The sequence below is a fragment of the Cricetulus griseus genome (assembly GCF_003668045.3).
Source record: "Cricetulus griseus strain 17A/GY chromosome 1 unlocalized genomic scaffold, alternate assembly CriGri-PICRH-1.0 chr1_1, whole genome shotgun sequence".
NCBI lineage: Eukaryota > Metazoa > Chordata > Mammalia > Rodentia > Cricetidae > Cricetulus > Cricetulus griseus.
In genome coordinates this window covers 160,837,515-160,853,235 of record NW_023276807.1, presented here as the reverse complement: position 1 = coordinate 160,853,235, position 15,721 = coordinate 160,837,515, and the positions used below count along the sequence as shown (strand labels likewise).

The 15,721-nt window shown below is 39.5% G+C and overlaps 2 protein-coding genes across 3 annotated transcripts in view; one reads left to right on the top strand and one right to left on the bottom strand.

Moving 5' to 3' along the window:
• Window positions 1-15,721, bottom strand: part of Cfap299 (cilia and flagella associated protein 299) — a 435,850-nt gene that overhangs the window by 102,241 nt on the left and 317,888 nt on the right. The gene's annotated exons all lie outside the window — the stretch shown is intronic.
• LOC100772695 (mitochondrial pyruvate carrier 1) lies at window positions 488-1,153 on the top strand. Its single transcript, XM_027387663.2, has one exon. It carries the CDS (start codon window positions 503-505, stop codon window positions 830-832), a length of 330 nt encoding a protein of 109 aa, XP_027243464.1. The 5' UTR covers window positions 488-502; the 3' UTR covers window positions 833-1,153.

Sequence of the window (15,721 nt, the reverse complement as noted above, 5' to 3'; positions counted from 1 at the left end):
GGCATTCAAGAGTAAGAATAGGGCTGTCTTATCAAGTCTGTTCTAAGAGGAATTTCCTGACAGCACATCCTAATATGTGGCAAAGACGGTCTTGCTCACAGTCAAGTGTTTACTGAGTTTCATATCTTCATTGACAATGTTCAAAAGTAATTTCTTTTGAAGAAATTGTTACTTGACAGACGTTACCACAATTATTTCAAGATCCATCCGCTCTGTGACCAGTTTTGCCATGTCCCTGGATGGCCAATATTATTTTGAACTCTGTTCACTACATTTACAGGGATCTGGTTAATATTAATATTTGGCATATTTGACATGTAACATGCTAGAGTTATTAGTCTGAAGATCTATTAACTAGCTCTATATGCACAAAGTAAGTCTGTATAGGAATCTATATTATCCAAAATGGTAGCCTACACTATTTGAGTAATTGACTTTTACTAAGTTCTTAAAACTCATAACATAAAGCAGAGCGGCTGCACTGCCAACCACACGCACTGCCATGGCTGGGGTGCTTGTGCGCAAAGTGATGGACTATGTCCTCAGCAAGGACTTCCAGGACTATCTCATGAGCACGCACTTCTGGGGCCCAGTTGCCAACTGGGGTCTCCCCATTGCTGCCATCAATGACAAGAAGAAATCTCCAGAGATTATCAGTGGGCGGATGACCTTTGCCCTCTGTTGCTATTCCTTGACATTCATGAGATTTGCCTACAAGGTACAGCCTCAAAACTGGCTTCTGTTTGCATGCCATGGAACAAACGAAGTAGTCCAGCTCATTCAGGGAGGGTGGCTTATCAACTATGAGATGAGTAAGAAGGCATCTGCCTAGCAGTTCGAGGACCAGCTCTTGAAAGGGACAGTGCCTCAGCCACTGTCGCCAAGACAGAGATCGCATCAGCCGAAGGGAAAACACAGAATGCTATCCTTAATTACCATGCCAACATTATAGAAAAGCTGAGAGTCTCTAAATCAACTTTCTGCTGCCTTATCAATGCTAAAATTTATTTGTCTTCATCAAGAGTAGTTCAAAATATGCAACTAATTTAATAATTTTGAATGATGGTTTTATCTGTAATAATCTGTAGTAATGTGTATATTATCTATTGGGATTTGTGTAACAAAAATCTAAGGAACAAAAATTTATAACTATGAGCACTTACTCAAATTCTTGACTTTTTCTTTAATGTCTGTAGTATATCCCTCCATTGGCCACATGTCTACACATACTTTCCAGTGGTAATAAGTGTTTTCCATAGTGTGTAAATTCAGATCTGTAACTTAATGGCAATAAATGATTTAAATATTTGTAAAACAAAATAAAAACCCTCATAACATAAAACATCTTGATTCATCATAGAACATCTTCATTCAAGCATGTGGACAATTGGCTAGACACGGCCAAAGAATGGGGAGAACCAACTACCTGCTGTCGTTGGAGTGTGAAGTGCCCCACAGATTCCCACACCTGAGAATGTTCCCCAGCAGGGGGCACTGCTTGGGGACCCTGTGAAACCTTTAGAAAGTAGGGCACACCTGGGAGAAGAAGGCCACTTGGGGGGCAGGACAAGGGCTACAGCCTTGTCCCCTTTCTGCTCACATATGCCCTTGCTTTCTGCTTCCTGACTGCTGACCCTGCTGACTGGATGTCAACAGCTGCCTCAAGCTCCTTGTGTCACAGCAGGAAACTGCCCCTGCTCACAGCTTCCCTGGGGAACTGGGCTGTATGCCTCCACCATGGCAGAATGTGGCCTCCTTGCCTTGTCACATAGTCTGTCCTGGTGGTGAGAAAAGCAATGCTTGTGCTGCCTCCTGTCCTCCCGACCACACCAAGCAGTAGTAAAGAGGGTGCTTTCAGAATAGAAGTCAACCATTTCTTGGTGACAAGAATGATTATAATCCCCTTTGGGGCCTTATGCAACACATAGTCGCCTCCCTCCTTCTCTACCCCCCCCATTGCCCTTCCCCAACTCCAGCAATACCACCCTTCTATTCCTCTAACACAATGAGCAATTGCCTATAGCCCCCTGTACTGCGTGGTAGTTGAATGCAATTTGGTTAGTCCATCTGGCCTTTGCTTCCTCTTCTGACCTGAGCCTGTTTTCAGTAACCTAAAGCTTACACTTCCTCATGTTTCTTAGAGACAGAGTTTCTCTGTTGGTTTATTTTTCCCTCTGTGTTCCTTGCAGCTGGAACATTATTCATACAGTAGAAAATTAGGGCGTATTTGGTGAAAGGATGAATGTATAAAACCTGGTTGTTGGTTTTATTGAATCCCCCTCAACTATTGAAAATGGGAATGAAGATATATAATAGTTTCTAAAATTCGAAAAGCAGGTGGAACAAGGGCTGTCAAAACAGGCTGTGGTCACCTTAACAACAGCTAGACATAAGGCACTAAAAGCAGTGACATTAAAATGTCACCTAGGGCCATGGAAACATATGATTTACTTCAGAAGTACTTCAGACTATTTGAAACACTATCCTTGGGCATGGATTGATACGGATGTGCTTAAATTACTGGAGTCCACTGAGATGGAGCAAGCTAAGAATCTTTCACTAGCAGTGATTATTCCGTGAGGAAAAGAAACTCTGACTTTACAGGGGTGTAAGTTGTGTTGAAAAGTGCACACACATAACTTAGAGAACTGGATGGCTACTTAGAAGGGCTGATGGACACACCCAATGTAAAGGGAACAGGAGAAAACTGATGCAAATGAGAAGAGAAGCCTGAGCATGGTAACATTTGAAGACTCATTTCTCAGCCAGAAGAAAATTAAACAGGGGAGTAGCAAATAATTCAATCATGTCAGTGAATGTAAAGTGCATACACTCGTACACACACACACACACACACACACACACACACACACACACACACACACACACACACAGGAGGGAGAAGAGAGAGAGAGAGAGAGAGAGAGAGAGAGAGAGAGAGAGAGAGAGAGAGAGAGAGAGAGAGGTGGTTTAGGGAAGTCTCAGTATAATACAGCTCACCAAAGGCCCAGCCAGATCAAGTTACCACAAGCAATTGAGGACTTCGACTTAGGAGTGTTGTGAGTATTGGGTAAGAAAATATCAACTTAAGTGGCATAGTTTGAGCTTGTCCTGTGACCTCTATACTCACATACACACATGTCATGTGGACTTGTTCATATAAACACACACAGAGAAAAAGAATTAATTAAACATATATGGACTTTTCTTCTGGCACTGTTCCCTAACCTCTGCTGATGACCAACCTACAAAGCATTTACATTATATTAACTCTTATAGATGATTTAAATCATCCTAGAAAATATACATATCTGTGCCATTTTACAGAAGGCTTCTGGAAATTCTGGTATCCAGAGTATTTGGGGTGATGTCTTATGTTCAACCCCAAACTGTAGTGACCTTAGAACTTGGAAATTGGTGAACATACCAAGCAAGGCACTGATGCATTAGAAAGGAAAACTACATTCATGTACATGTGCTAGCTTGTTCTAGAGGAAAATGAGTGATGATCCCTGTCTTCATGAGGCTTCTAGTCTAATGGAATAACATAAAGCATAATGCCAAAGCAATTCAATTTTTTATTTTAGGATCTAATCACAATTAGGTGATCACATTCACAACATAATTTAATGTATTCACATTAATAGTGTAAAATCAATTTAGTTTATTACAAATATTCATGGATATAGAATATGAAGCTTCATGAAAAAATATATTTTGTTTATTAATTTGTAGATTCATATACTATTTTCTCAAATATAACTTTTCATTTTAGAAAAATAATAAACCCAGAAGACCAAATGGCCCAGAATGAATATGTAGTTCATCAAAGAAAATTCATCAATACTCAATAAACACGAAAAGTATTGTTTTACTTATAAAAAATGTGTCAAGACTAGACACATTTTCATGTTTTAAGACAATATAATAAGATATATCACTGAAGAAAACTCACAAAATGTCTGACTAATTAGTACAGTCTGCCTTGACAGAGTAGGAGAAGAACCTTACACTTCAGCAAGTGCATTGCTCTAGGAATTTGATAACAAGAAATATGTCCTAAGAAAATGCTCATGAATCTACACTAGCTTGAAATGGTTGGGGTATCTGCTACAGAATCATTTTAATAACAGAGTCTTCTGAGAAAGGAAGTCCAAACCGGAAACTGCATAATGCCTTGTTTCATTGAAACATTTCAGCACAGTTCCAAAGACTATGTCATGTCATTCACAGAGGCAAAATATAGAATCTAAGCATTTCTGTTACATGATTCCAGCTTTACAAACAAATAATTATATATGGAAAATGTTTACACATGTATTCATTTTTCAAAGTACCTATTTGATTATCTACCATTCCCATGTTTTATTATAAACATTTACTACCTTAGTAAAATATTACTTTCAAATGGGAAGAATATTTATAAAATTATAAACTGTTGAATATAGCATGGATTTGAACGATGAATTGTTTTAGGTCTGACTGCCCAGTAAGTACACTCAGGATAAATAATTGCGTGGAGGAGACTTTGGAAACTCTCTAGGGATCAGTTCCTGTGGGAAGGAAAGGGAAATGGGCTGTGAAAGCTGCACTATGATGCTGGTGCAATAGATGGTATCTCGGGGAATCCTCTGAGAGACCTGGAGCTGAGACAGCTTCTACACATGTCCCAGTTGAGGCAAAGGGTTTGGGCCTTTTTTTCCTTTTCCCCTGATGGACCAGACACTGGATGTAAGAACACCACCATAAACTGGCCTAGCATGGGAGCTGCTTCTGCTACTATGAAGAGAGATGCTTGCTACAGGGCACAATGCTTCTGCCACAATTTTAGAATAAGGTGTCAGTGAGTTCTTTGTCAGCTACCAGATCACGCAGATTTATCCTTGACACGCACCAGCAAGCTGACCCACAGGCTTGTAAATGCCTAGGAGGCCAGAAGATAGGCATTCCATCAGCTCCAGCAGACACAGGAAAGCCAAATGCCTCTTGACTGCACCAGCTATGAGACCCAATGGTGGTTGGTGTGACTTCCACTCAACATGCTTACATTTCCCTTCCAAATCTCACATGCTCTGCCCCCTTTGAAGAAACTGTTTTGAACCTCCACATAATGAAGAAATATAGCTTCCCATTTTTGTGTGTGTAATAGAGTATGCCACAAAGATGTTCGGATAAAATTGTGAGAGAATCAGTATAGACAATTGACCCTATCTTATTTTTTAATTCTGAAGATTTCTACTTCTTTTTACTGTAGCCCAACTCTGTTTTATAGAGACAATAGCTGCTCCTGCTAAGCACATCGCAGACCAGTTTTAAAGTGTGTTTCTGCTTCTGTTATTAACTCTTTGGCTCATGGTTCTATTGGCTGAGTTACCAGGTATTATTTAGTACTTTGGCTAATTCTGTTCATCACAAGTTAGACTGGCATTGTTTGTTTATAATTGGACTTCATAAGTCCACTTCGCACTTGGTGAGTGCAATAGATGACTGCATGTGTGTGTCTTTGTATGGTAATTGAACATTTATGTCATGACTATCTATTTAAAGCACATAGGTGATTTCTTTTCTGGACTTTTTCCATATAATTACTCCTTGTGATAGATATCAAAGTCAGAATTTTCAATATGGACTTTGCTCTGAGAGCAATTCTGTTCCTCAGGATTCTTTTTGTTGTTGGCTTGCTTGTTTGTTAACTGCTCTTAGGAAGATAAGAGGTTACTTTAGGCATTGCTTTATTGATTTTTCTAGTCTTGATATTCACTTGGGAGTTCAAAACTAATTTGTTGAGAAAGGCAACCAAGATATTCTTAACCTTCATTTTAAATTAATAGCTGAATAAAAAGAACTAATTTTGGTAAATCCTCCAAGGAAGTATTTTAAATCACACACTCTGTGTTTGAATTAGTCGGAGAATTTAAAATGACTCCCAAATTACCGAAAGTCTCAGAAAAAAAAAAAAAAGGAGTATCCAAACAGAAAATTCATTGGGGGATGCAGTTTCTTGCACATTCTTCTGTGGGATGTATGTCCTGGCTCAAGTACTCTGCTTTCATTGGAGTTATCCAAAGGCCTTCGGAATCCCCCCTAATGGAGAAAGATGTCCCTTTTATGGTTTACTAAGGACATGATGACATTCATGTCCATCTGGGTTTGATACCATGAGCCAACTTCCAGTGTGTTTCTAGCATAAGTAAATATGCACGTGCTTCTAACAAGTCTGGGAGGTTGCTGGGCAACACGTGTAAATGTCTCAACAAACATTTTAAAGGGAAAGAACATAGTTGGCTTGAATTTGAAGGGGGGGGTTAATGAAGTGTAATGGAGTTGAACCTGTTTGAACACACTTTTCAAGGCTTTAAGAAGTATTGTTCTCCCAGGAGTTTGGGAAAAATCAGTGACAGAGCACATGAAAGGAGAAATTATTATGCTAAGCCAAACTTTCCAGTACTCTGAGAATTAGCTTCCATGTAAACAGTCACAGAAGGTTGCCCTGCATCCAGTAAGCACACAAACTTTTTAAATGTAAGTTATTAATAATGGAGAGGGAGCAAACACAGCACTGGCAATAAATTTAGATGAATTTGATTGAGTGACTTCAAAATAATCCAAGGAATTTTAAAAATACTCATTCAAATTTTGCTGTTTTTCTCTTCTCTTTCCAGGTAAGAATTTATACCTTTTTTTTTTTCTGCATTAAGGCTTAGAATCAAACCTAACTTGAACTTCTGTAATTATCTAAATGTTTTGGATGTCATTATCTTGTCAAGTCCTCCAAATGTTATGGGTTTTTCAAAAATAGATGTTTAAATGAACTCATTTCTCAAACTTAGAAATGCAATATGAAAGAAAAATCAACACCTTTATCCATGTAAGTTCTGTCTCATCTGGCGTTTCCTGTTGTTCATTTGTTGATTTGGAGACAAGGTCTACTATGGTCTAACATGCCACAAACTGACTGTTGGTGCTATGTGTATGTTTGAACTTGAACTACTGATCCTCCAGTCTCTAACTACTGAGTGCTAGATTACAGGTGAGTGCCTCCACATATAGTTTATGTAGTAATGGGGATTGGACCCAGGCCCTTAGGTAAGTTACACAACAATTCTAATTGTGTTGCATCATTCCCTGACCAATGCTGTCCTGTTTGGTACATATATAGTTGGTAGACAATTGGATTCATTTATAAGCCACCAAATGCTTACTATTTGGACAATATGCATACCTCAGCTAATTATATTGGGATGAGGGGAAAATATGAAAATATACTTTTTCTTTGCATACAAATGGAAAAATACTTTCACCTACTGTTCAATTTTCCATATCCAATAGTCCTTGGTTTTCATTAAAGTTCTTTGAGGAACCCCAGAAGAATGCATTTGTCCTTAGAATTTTGTCCTTTATAAATCAAATGGTTGGTAGGTAGAAAATTGCTTCTAAATTTACTGTTATAGAGACACAAAATAATTGTCCTTGTATACTTGGTGGCATTCTAGAATGTATAAACGATTTCTCTTTCTGTTCTGGTAAGTGTATTTTTTACATGCACACAAGCATTTATTTATGCAGGTAGAAAAACATTTTAAATATCTTATAGACACATTATCTTAATATATAAGTTAGCATTAAAATATATTCAAGTTTTAAAGTGCCATATGTACTCCTCTTAACGTTCTCTGAATTTATTAATAGCTTAGTGTGGGATGTTTCAAATAACTCCCATCAGCTTCAATGAGCATGCCTTGGGAAAAATTCGTGATACTATTAGATTCAAAATGAAATATGAAATCAATGTGTATTACAACAAGTTATACAGCAGCCATACTTTTGGACAATGTAATCTGAGGGTTATTTCTATAAATAATGGTTAGGAATTTTCACTGTTTCCATTCAATGTTTACCTCTTAAGCAAACATTCTTATCAGTTGCAATGTAACTACTGATGCCAGTTTGAGTACATGGGTCATCTCCATAGACTGCAGGGTGGAAGTTAGATGAGAGTGGCATGTTTTCTTGTCCTCTATAGAGCCTTGGAAATCATAGTAGACTCACTAAAAACTAAGCAGAATACATGAAAGTAAATTTCCATGGCAGACTTTAGTGCTCCCACTGACAGTGTTTTCGAGCCTCCTTCTTTGTTGTATGTGTCCCAGCATCTGGGCATCTCTCTGTAGTCAGTCCCAGGATATGGAAGGGACACATTTTATGTACAGTATTAACATCCCATATGCAAACCTCTGTGAAAACAGCTGTCACTGTGTCTTCAATAGTGCCAGTGTGTCTGCCCAACCTGAAGCCTCATGGGAGGTAGTTGCCATGCCTGCCAGAAAAGCTGTGACACATAAGTGGTGATCAAATTCCATGATAGGAAGGCAGCTCATTCCAACTGTGACTCATTGGTCTTCTTGCTGGGAATAGATCATAGACACATAATTTTCACCACTTCTACAAACCTCAGTTTTAGAAGCTTCTAATGTATGGATATTTTCTTCTCTTTCTCATTGAAAAAGGACTTTACCTTCCACTCTTGCAGTTTGCTGTCTTTCACATGGTCCTTTTGTTATTCAGATTCCCTTCATACCAAATTCCTTTTCAACCCCACATGGTCTCATATCTTCCATTTTTCATAATTATTACCTCCCATCATACTCTTATTTAACTATGGATTTGCTAACTTTCCTATGTCTTTGTCTTGTCCATTGTGCTTTTACATCTGTTATCCTTCATGTCTGTTTCACGTCTGCTTCTGGAGCTGAACTTAGAGTTCACACCAAGATTACCCTCCCAAGCCCCAAGAGTCAGATGCCTTATTGTCAGTATTCCAGGCCCTTTACAACTTACTACCCAGCAGGGCAGCCTCTCTGCTTGCCACATTGGCAACACGAAACAGACACAGCTGACCTAGAGTTGGGAGGTCATTTCTTTAAGAGTCCACAGATGTCTGAGTAAGTCAGCTATGGTGAAAAGGATAGATTGCAACTGGAAATCAGGGTAAAATTAACTAAACCATAAGAGATCAAGCCCAAGGCTTGGCTACAGTCTTTAAAGTACTAATTATTAATAACTGATTGAAACGCTTCTAATATTCCTACCACACAGGTAGGTGGCAACTTCAGGTTAATGTTTCAAAGTGTGAAAATGTTTTAATCTACTGGGTAGAAAACTAAAATGAGACATAAATTACTGCTTTACCAGATAATAATGTATACCATGTTTTACACAATAGCTACATATAGCCAACATTTATTTTATATGTGTATTTGCTTTAGAAATGTGCTTTGCAGTGGACATTGTGTAAAAATGCTTCCAATCCCATGTCACTTAAGAGGTATCACTCTAAATATACAATCTATAGTTGGTGAAGGGCAACTACCATTTAATTAAGTTTTTTCTATGGCAGATACTTAATTGTTTTTTACACCTTCATCTCAAAAGTTCAGAAGTGATTTTGGGGACTCCATGATCATTTGCCAACCACTAGTACTGAATTACTATGGTCTATACAACTGTGTAAGGTTAGGTTTCCATCCTTTTGTAGACTGTCCTGGTGTGGAGACAATAATTAACACTCATCAAGACAAGAGAACAGGAAGTAAGAAAAGGGTTTAGCAGGCGGCATGTCCTGGTAAAGGTTCAGAGTGGGGAACATTTCTGTCAGGCTCAATGACAGGTTCACCACCCAGCTGGGGACAGAACTGAGTTTTGTGAGATAGAAGTATGTTCATGTATTTGTTTTCTGTGGCTGCTATAGCAAATGACCACAAATTGCATATTTTATAACAAAGCGGAAATTTATGGTCCCACAGTTCTGGAGGCTGGTAGTCTGAAATAAGATTTGGGCAGAGGCAGTTCCTCCTGGAGGATCGCACATGTAAAAACATCCAAACAGCTTTTGGTGGCTGCTAGAGATCTTGAGTGCTATCTGGCTTGTAGATGTGTTGCCCAATCTTTCCCCATTCTCAAGTTATTGTCTCTTCTCTCTGTCATCTTTTAAGAAAGACAACTGTCAATGGATTAAAAACACGCACATTAATCTCTGGAGATTTCATCTCTAGGTTCTTAACTGATCACATGCACCAAGACATTATTTTAAAATAAGGTCACACTCTGAGCTTTAGTGTACATCTGAAATTTGTAGAGCTAGGAGGAAGGCAGGGGCCAGGATTATTTAGCCCACGGAAGATGAGTAGGTTACATTTACTTGGGCAGAGAACACTGACCAAACACCTTCAGATGTCCAGAGGGAGCACAAACAAGTGTAAACACAAAGATATTTAGCAGCCAGATCAATCTACACAAATGAAAAATGTAAATGTGACTCAAACATGGGCAGCTAGCAAATCCCTGGGAAAGATTTAGTGAGAGGCTTCATGATGCATCCTCTGAGAAAAGACAACAACAACAAAGAACAAAACAGCCCAAATAGCTATCAATTTGTGAGTGTGTACCGATGTGCCAGACAGCATTGTGCTCTACATACACTGTCATCTTAAAATTTCATAAAACCCCTATGATGTGGAGGCCATTATTAGACTCATTTTACAGGTGCAGTTATTAAGTTTTTAAGCCACCCTCCGGGGGGCACTGGGCTAGAAACAAGGAGAGCTTGAACTGAAATGGTCACAGGAAATGCCATTGTGTCGATGCAGATGCAGTGCTACCAGGGGTGAGGTATAGGTGAAGGAGAAGAAGGTGAGGAAGGTGTGAGTGCCAGGTTAGGGGACCTGCTTCCAGTCCTACCGGGATGGGAGTCCTGGAACTTTGGAGAGGATGTACAACAGGATGGAGCAGAACTGGAAAGCGTGTACCAATGCCTACCATGAAGGAGGGCGGGGGTGGGGGGGTGGGGAGGGGATAGGAGTGTCATACAACTGGCCAGGAGGCTTTTGAAGGGGGATTTTTTTCAACAATTCATCTGGAGGTGATAGAGCTTGTACTAGGTTGGTGGTGACTATGACTTGTGTGTAGACATCCTGTTCCTCTTCTCTTTTTTTTTCCCTCTTTCAGAGTTTAAAGGGAAAAAAAATACACCAAGCATCATTACAGACCATGTATATGGTTTATTCTGCGGACAATTTTACTTCCGTAAAAGTTGTACTATTTGTTCCCTGTATTGAAACAATTCATTTTTCCTGTTCCCACCCGAAGGGTTTAGTTATAATACACTATCGACAGAATCATGAGTGATCCCTTCCCATATAATTACAGGGTGTGCCACAGTACAGATGTCTTCATGCGAAGCAGGAGTAGCCTGCAATTAGTGAGAAGAATTCTGCAGCAAATGTGGTTAGAGGCAAAAGGTTTACTCTAAATTTGACAGCTTGAGCTATAAATAGATTGTTGGCTTTCTTTTTTTTTTTTGTTGCCTTTGTCAAGGACATCTTTGCTTCATCTGAGGACTTACTATAAAATAAGTTACAGCTATGGATGCCATATGTAAAAGCTGGTTTTGCTTTGGATCTCCCCCCCCCCCCCCGCCACAAATGGTCTGCATAATCCATTATGAAAACGGCTCTGCATTTCCCGTGCATCTGGAAGGTGTGCATATGAATTTATAATGCTTATAAGAGAGGCAGAAGTCAGTGGTTAGTCCATGTGATTGTAAATCATTTAACTATGGACCGTGACCACATTAAGACTGAGCCACAAATGAAAAGGGAGAATAGACTCTAACCTGTAATTGTGGCTCCCAGGATCAAGACCCTCACGAGCATTTATTCCTAAATGTGTCACACGTAAGAGATGCTTGAAAAATCACATTAGCTAATGTCAACCATGTGTAGAACATGGGATAGCAGGTTAGCCACCTCTGAAATGCTTATTTCAAAGAGAGACAGAAAGGGTCACTGTATACTTCATGCAAATGCTCTGTGGCCAGACATGTATGAGACAGAATCCTAGGACCTCTACTTCACAAAGTTCAATCAATCCCCAGCATGTCAAAATTGGGAGTGCATTTTGGAATAAACGACTGACTTGAAACTGCTATACTCATAGATCAGCGCCTTGGTCAGCCATCACAGGGAAGCTTTCTCCTGCAGCTGATGGGAACAAATATAGAGACTCACAGTGAGGGCAAGAAGAGAGTGAGAGCCTTGAACACTCAGCCCTTAGTAGGATATGTCCATCAAATCTCTCCCCTCAAGGCTCAAGGAACCCCATGGAAGAGGAGTAGGAGCCAGAGTAGGAGCAGAAAGAGTGTAGGAGCCAGAGGGGGTGGAGGACAACAAGAAAACAAGGGCTGCTAAATCAACAGGAACAAAGCTCATGTGAGCTCACAGAGAGAGGCAGCATGCACAGGGCCTGCAGGGGTCTGTGACAGGTCCTCTGTGCATATATATTATGACTTCTAGCTTAGTGTTTTGATAGGATTCCTGAGTATGCAAAGGAGTTGGCCCCTGTAGTTTTGCTTTCTCTTGAGCTCTTTCCTTCTGTTGGTTTGTCCTGCCCAATGTCAATGTAACAGGCTTTGTTTTATCTTATTCTGTTTTAATATTATCTCTTAGAACCCTGTTCTTTTCTAATGAGAAAAAGAAAGGGAGTGGATCCAGATGGGAGGGAAGGGGAGGAGAGGAAGAATTGGGAGAAGCAGAGGGAGGGAGAATCATAACTGGGATCTATTATGTGAGGAAATAATTCATTTTCAATAAAAGGAAAAAAAGAAAAACTAAGTTGAACACTTCTTCGTGACATTATGATGACGTTCTGTAGGTAAATAAGTTAAAATACTGATCAACATCACACTGCTGTGATTGGTCTTTCAGGTAAAGTGCTGCTGCTTTTGAACACAAATGGCTGGCTTCACAGATGCCATCTAGCACATTGTGCTCAATAAATACCAAGTTCCTTCTTCAGACAGAACTCTGATTAGTGACCAAAGAACTCCAGAAAAATATGCTTTTGTCATAGCAGTCAAGGTACACATCTAGGAAGCATATTTTAAAGCTAAATTAATTTGTTTGACTCAATATTTCAGTATCAAAATTGAAAAGTAAAATGTCATTTCACAAACTTCTGAATATAGAGAAACTTTAAATTCTGTATAACACATTAAATTTTACATTGAATAAAATAAAATGCAATGCCCCCCCCATACATCTCACTAACAGTGTTAAATTGTTCATAGCATATATAGGCAGGAAATGCCATCTTAAACCAGGCTACTTGGTGTGTTTTAGCTGGAGAAGTGCTACACAACTTCTTGAGAGGGTTACCACAGTGCTTCTGGGTACTTTTGATGGCTAAGGAAATGTAGCCTTGGCCTGTGGGACCAGGGAAGAACAAATGAGAGATGAGCTTGTTGGAAATCAGACAACTGGCCTAAAATACTGAGCTCGACTTCAGTCTGGTTTTCAGTTCTCCTAGAGAATGGATGCCCTAGATTAGGACCACTTACTAGTAGGACCACTTATTATTGTGTGAGTATGCAAGAATGTGTGTGTGTGTGTGTGTGTGTGTGTGTGTGTGTGTGTGTGTGTGTACAGGTACATGTGCCATGGTACATGTGTGGAGGTCTGTTTCTGAGGATTAACTGACATCATCAGCTTGCAAGGCAAGTACTTTTACCTACTGAAATACCTCACTGGCCCACCAGACATTATCTCTTTAGAGTACCTAATGTGGTAATTCTGAGAGGAGAAACAATAAAATTTCCACAAAGGAGAAACCAGTTGGCTTTTCCATAATCTCTATTCTTCGTTTCTTAGCACACACTAACATAAAAGCATAAAACCCATTGGATTTGGGTAAGCTAGTTGGAAATGACATAGAACCTGCTAGACTCAGCTTACAGCAGCCAGAATAGCTAAAGATCAAAAACACCAATGACAGCATCAGGGCTCTTGAAGCTTATAGGACAGGCAGTCTGTCATGAAGGAAAAGGGTGTCTTAACAATATGAAACTAAACTCCACCTTCTGGAGATCACAAGTCTTGCGTTGTCATGTACATTTACTATAAAGGTTTAAAATGGAATATCTCCACCACTTCATGTGTGAAGATCTAGAAACATTAAGAGATAAGGCCTTGTCGGATGAAGTTGAGTCCCTGGGCATGCGTCCTTGGTAGTTGGGTGTTTTCCCGAACCCTCTCCCTCTCTGCTTGTCCACAATAATGCAAGAAACTTCTGCCCCATGTACCTCTTGCATGAAATTCTTTCTCAACACAGGCTTATCAATCCATAGATATGAGCATTGTGTACAGAAACCTCTGAAACAGTGTAAACCAAAATAAATCCTTCCTCCCTTAAAGAGAGTTACATGTAGCACAAATAGTAAAATCCCAGAGACAGACACTGGGGTTCAAGCTGAAGAAAAGAGAAGCAAAGCAGCCAGCTACTAGAGAGTTCTCACCTCTATCATTGCTCAGACCGAATGGGCAATCCAACAACCTCAGATTGCATCTTCAGACTGCATTGCTTCTCAGACTCACTGAGACTGCCCTAAGCTCTGCCTCCTCCTGTCTTATATTCCTCTCATGCTGGGATAAAAGGCGCAGATTCCCAAGTGCTGAGATGGCCTTTCTGTGATCTCTGTTTCTCTTTTTTAGACTCACTCACTCTCGTGAAGCCCAGGGTCCCCTTGAACTCACAGAGATCTATCACCTCTGTTTCCTGAGTGCTGGGATTAAAGGTGTGTACCACCACTGTCTGGCCTCTATGGTTGTGGCTAGTTTTGTAAGCTTTATTTGTTAGATCACAAAAATATCACCACAGTTACACAGATACTTTGTCAAAGCAAAGACAGACTAACACAAACTTTTATTTTAGCAAGTTACATTAGCTAAATCGGTGAGACTCCTGAACACATATGTTTTCAAATGTACAGAAAAAAAAAATACGGTCAGGGAAAGGTAGGAAAATTTTAAATGAATGATCTTTAGTGCATTTATTAAGGTGAAAGCCCCTCCTTAAAATTTAGCTACAGGGAAAGAAATCTCAGCGGTTAAGAGCACTTACTGCTCTTGCAAAGGACCTGGGCTCATAGTCCATCGCTTTCATAGCTACTCATAACCCCTATGACTCCAATTCCAGACATTTTTGATGCCCTCCTTTGGCTTCTGTGGGCTCCTGCATGTTATGTGGTACCCATAAACTCACACAGGCTCACACACACACACACATATATTAAAAAAACAAAACAAAACAACAAAAGAAGCAATATATTTCTAGCCAAAAAGTACAAAATTCATATCATATTAACACATCATACTATAACCTTGGCTAGAAAAGAAAGACAGTCAGAACTTTATTGAAGGGCAGATTTTAAGAGGACATTTTCCAGCTAAAGGCTAAATGTGTTGTTTTGTATTTCATTTAAGTAATATAACTTTTAAAGCATTAGATAAACGTTTTTGGACAGTTTCTGATCCTTTTTCTGGTGTTTCTTTGTGATCTAAAGTTTGTAAGGCTCAACATAATACAATATTTGTTAACTATTTCACATCTGGAAATTACATGTTTTAGTTCTGAATCTAAATTATCCAAAAATATATTCCTATGTCATGATTTCTGATATTGTCCTACATTTGCAAAACATATCACATTATTCTAAGAATAATTTTATTTGAAGTATTTGTCTTCATCGGCAAAGAAATGGAATGTTAGGGTGTATTATACTCATTTCTGCCTCCTCACCACCTGTAGGGAGACACTGTAGCCCCGCCCCCAGGTAACTGGGACAGGTGTGCCTAAACACACCCGTGAGGGCGGGGTAAGGGGAAGTCTA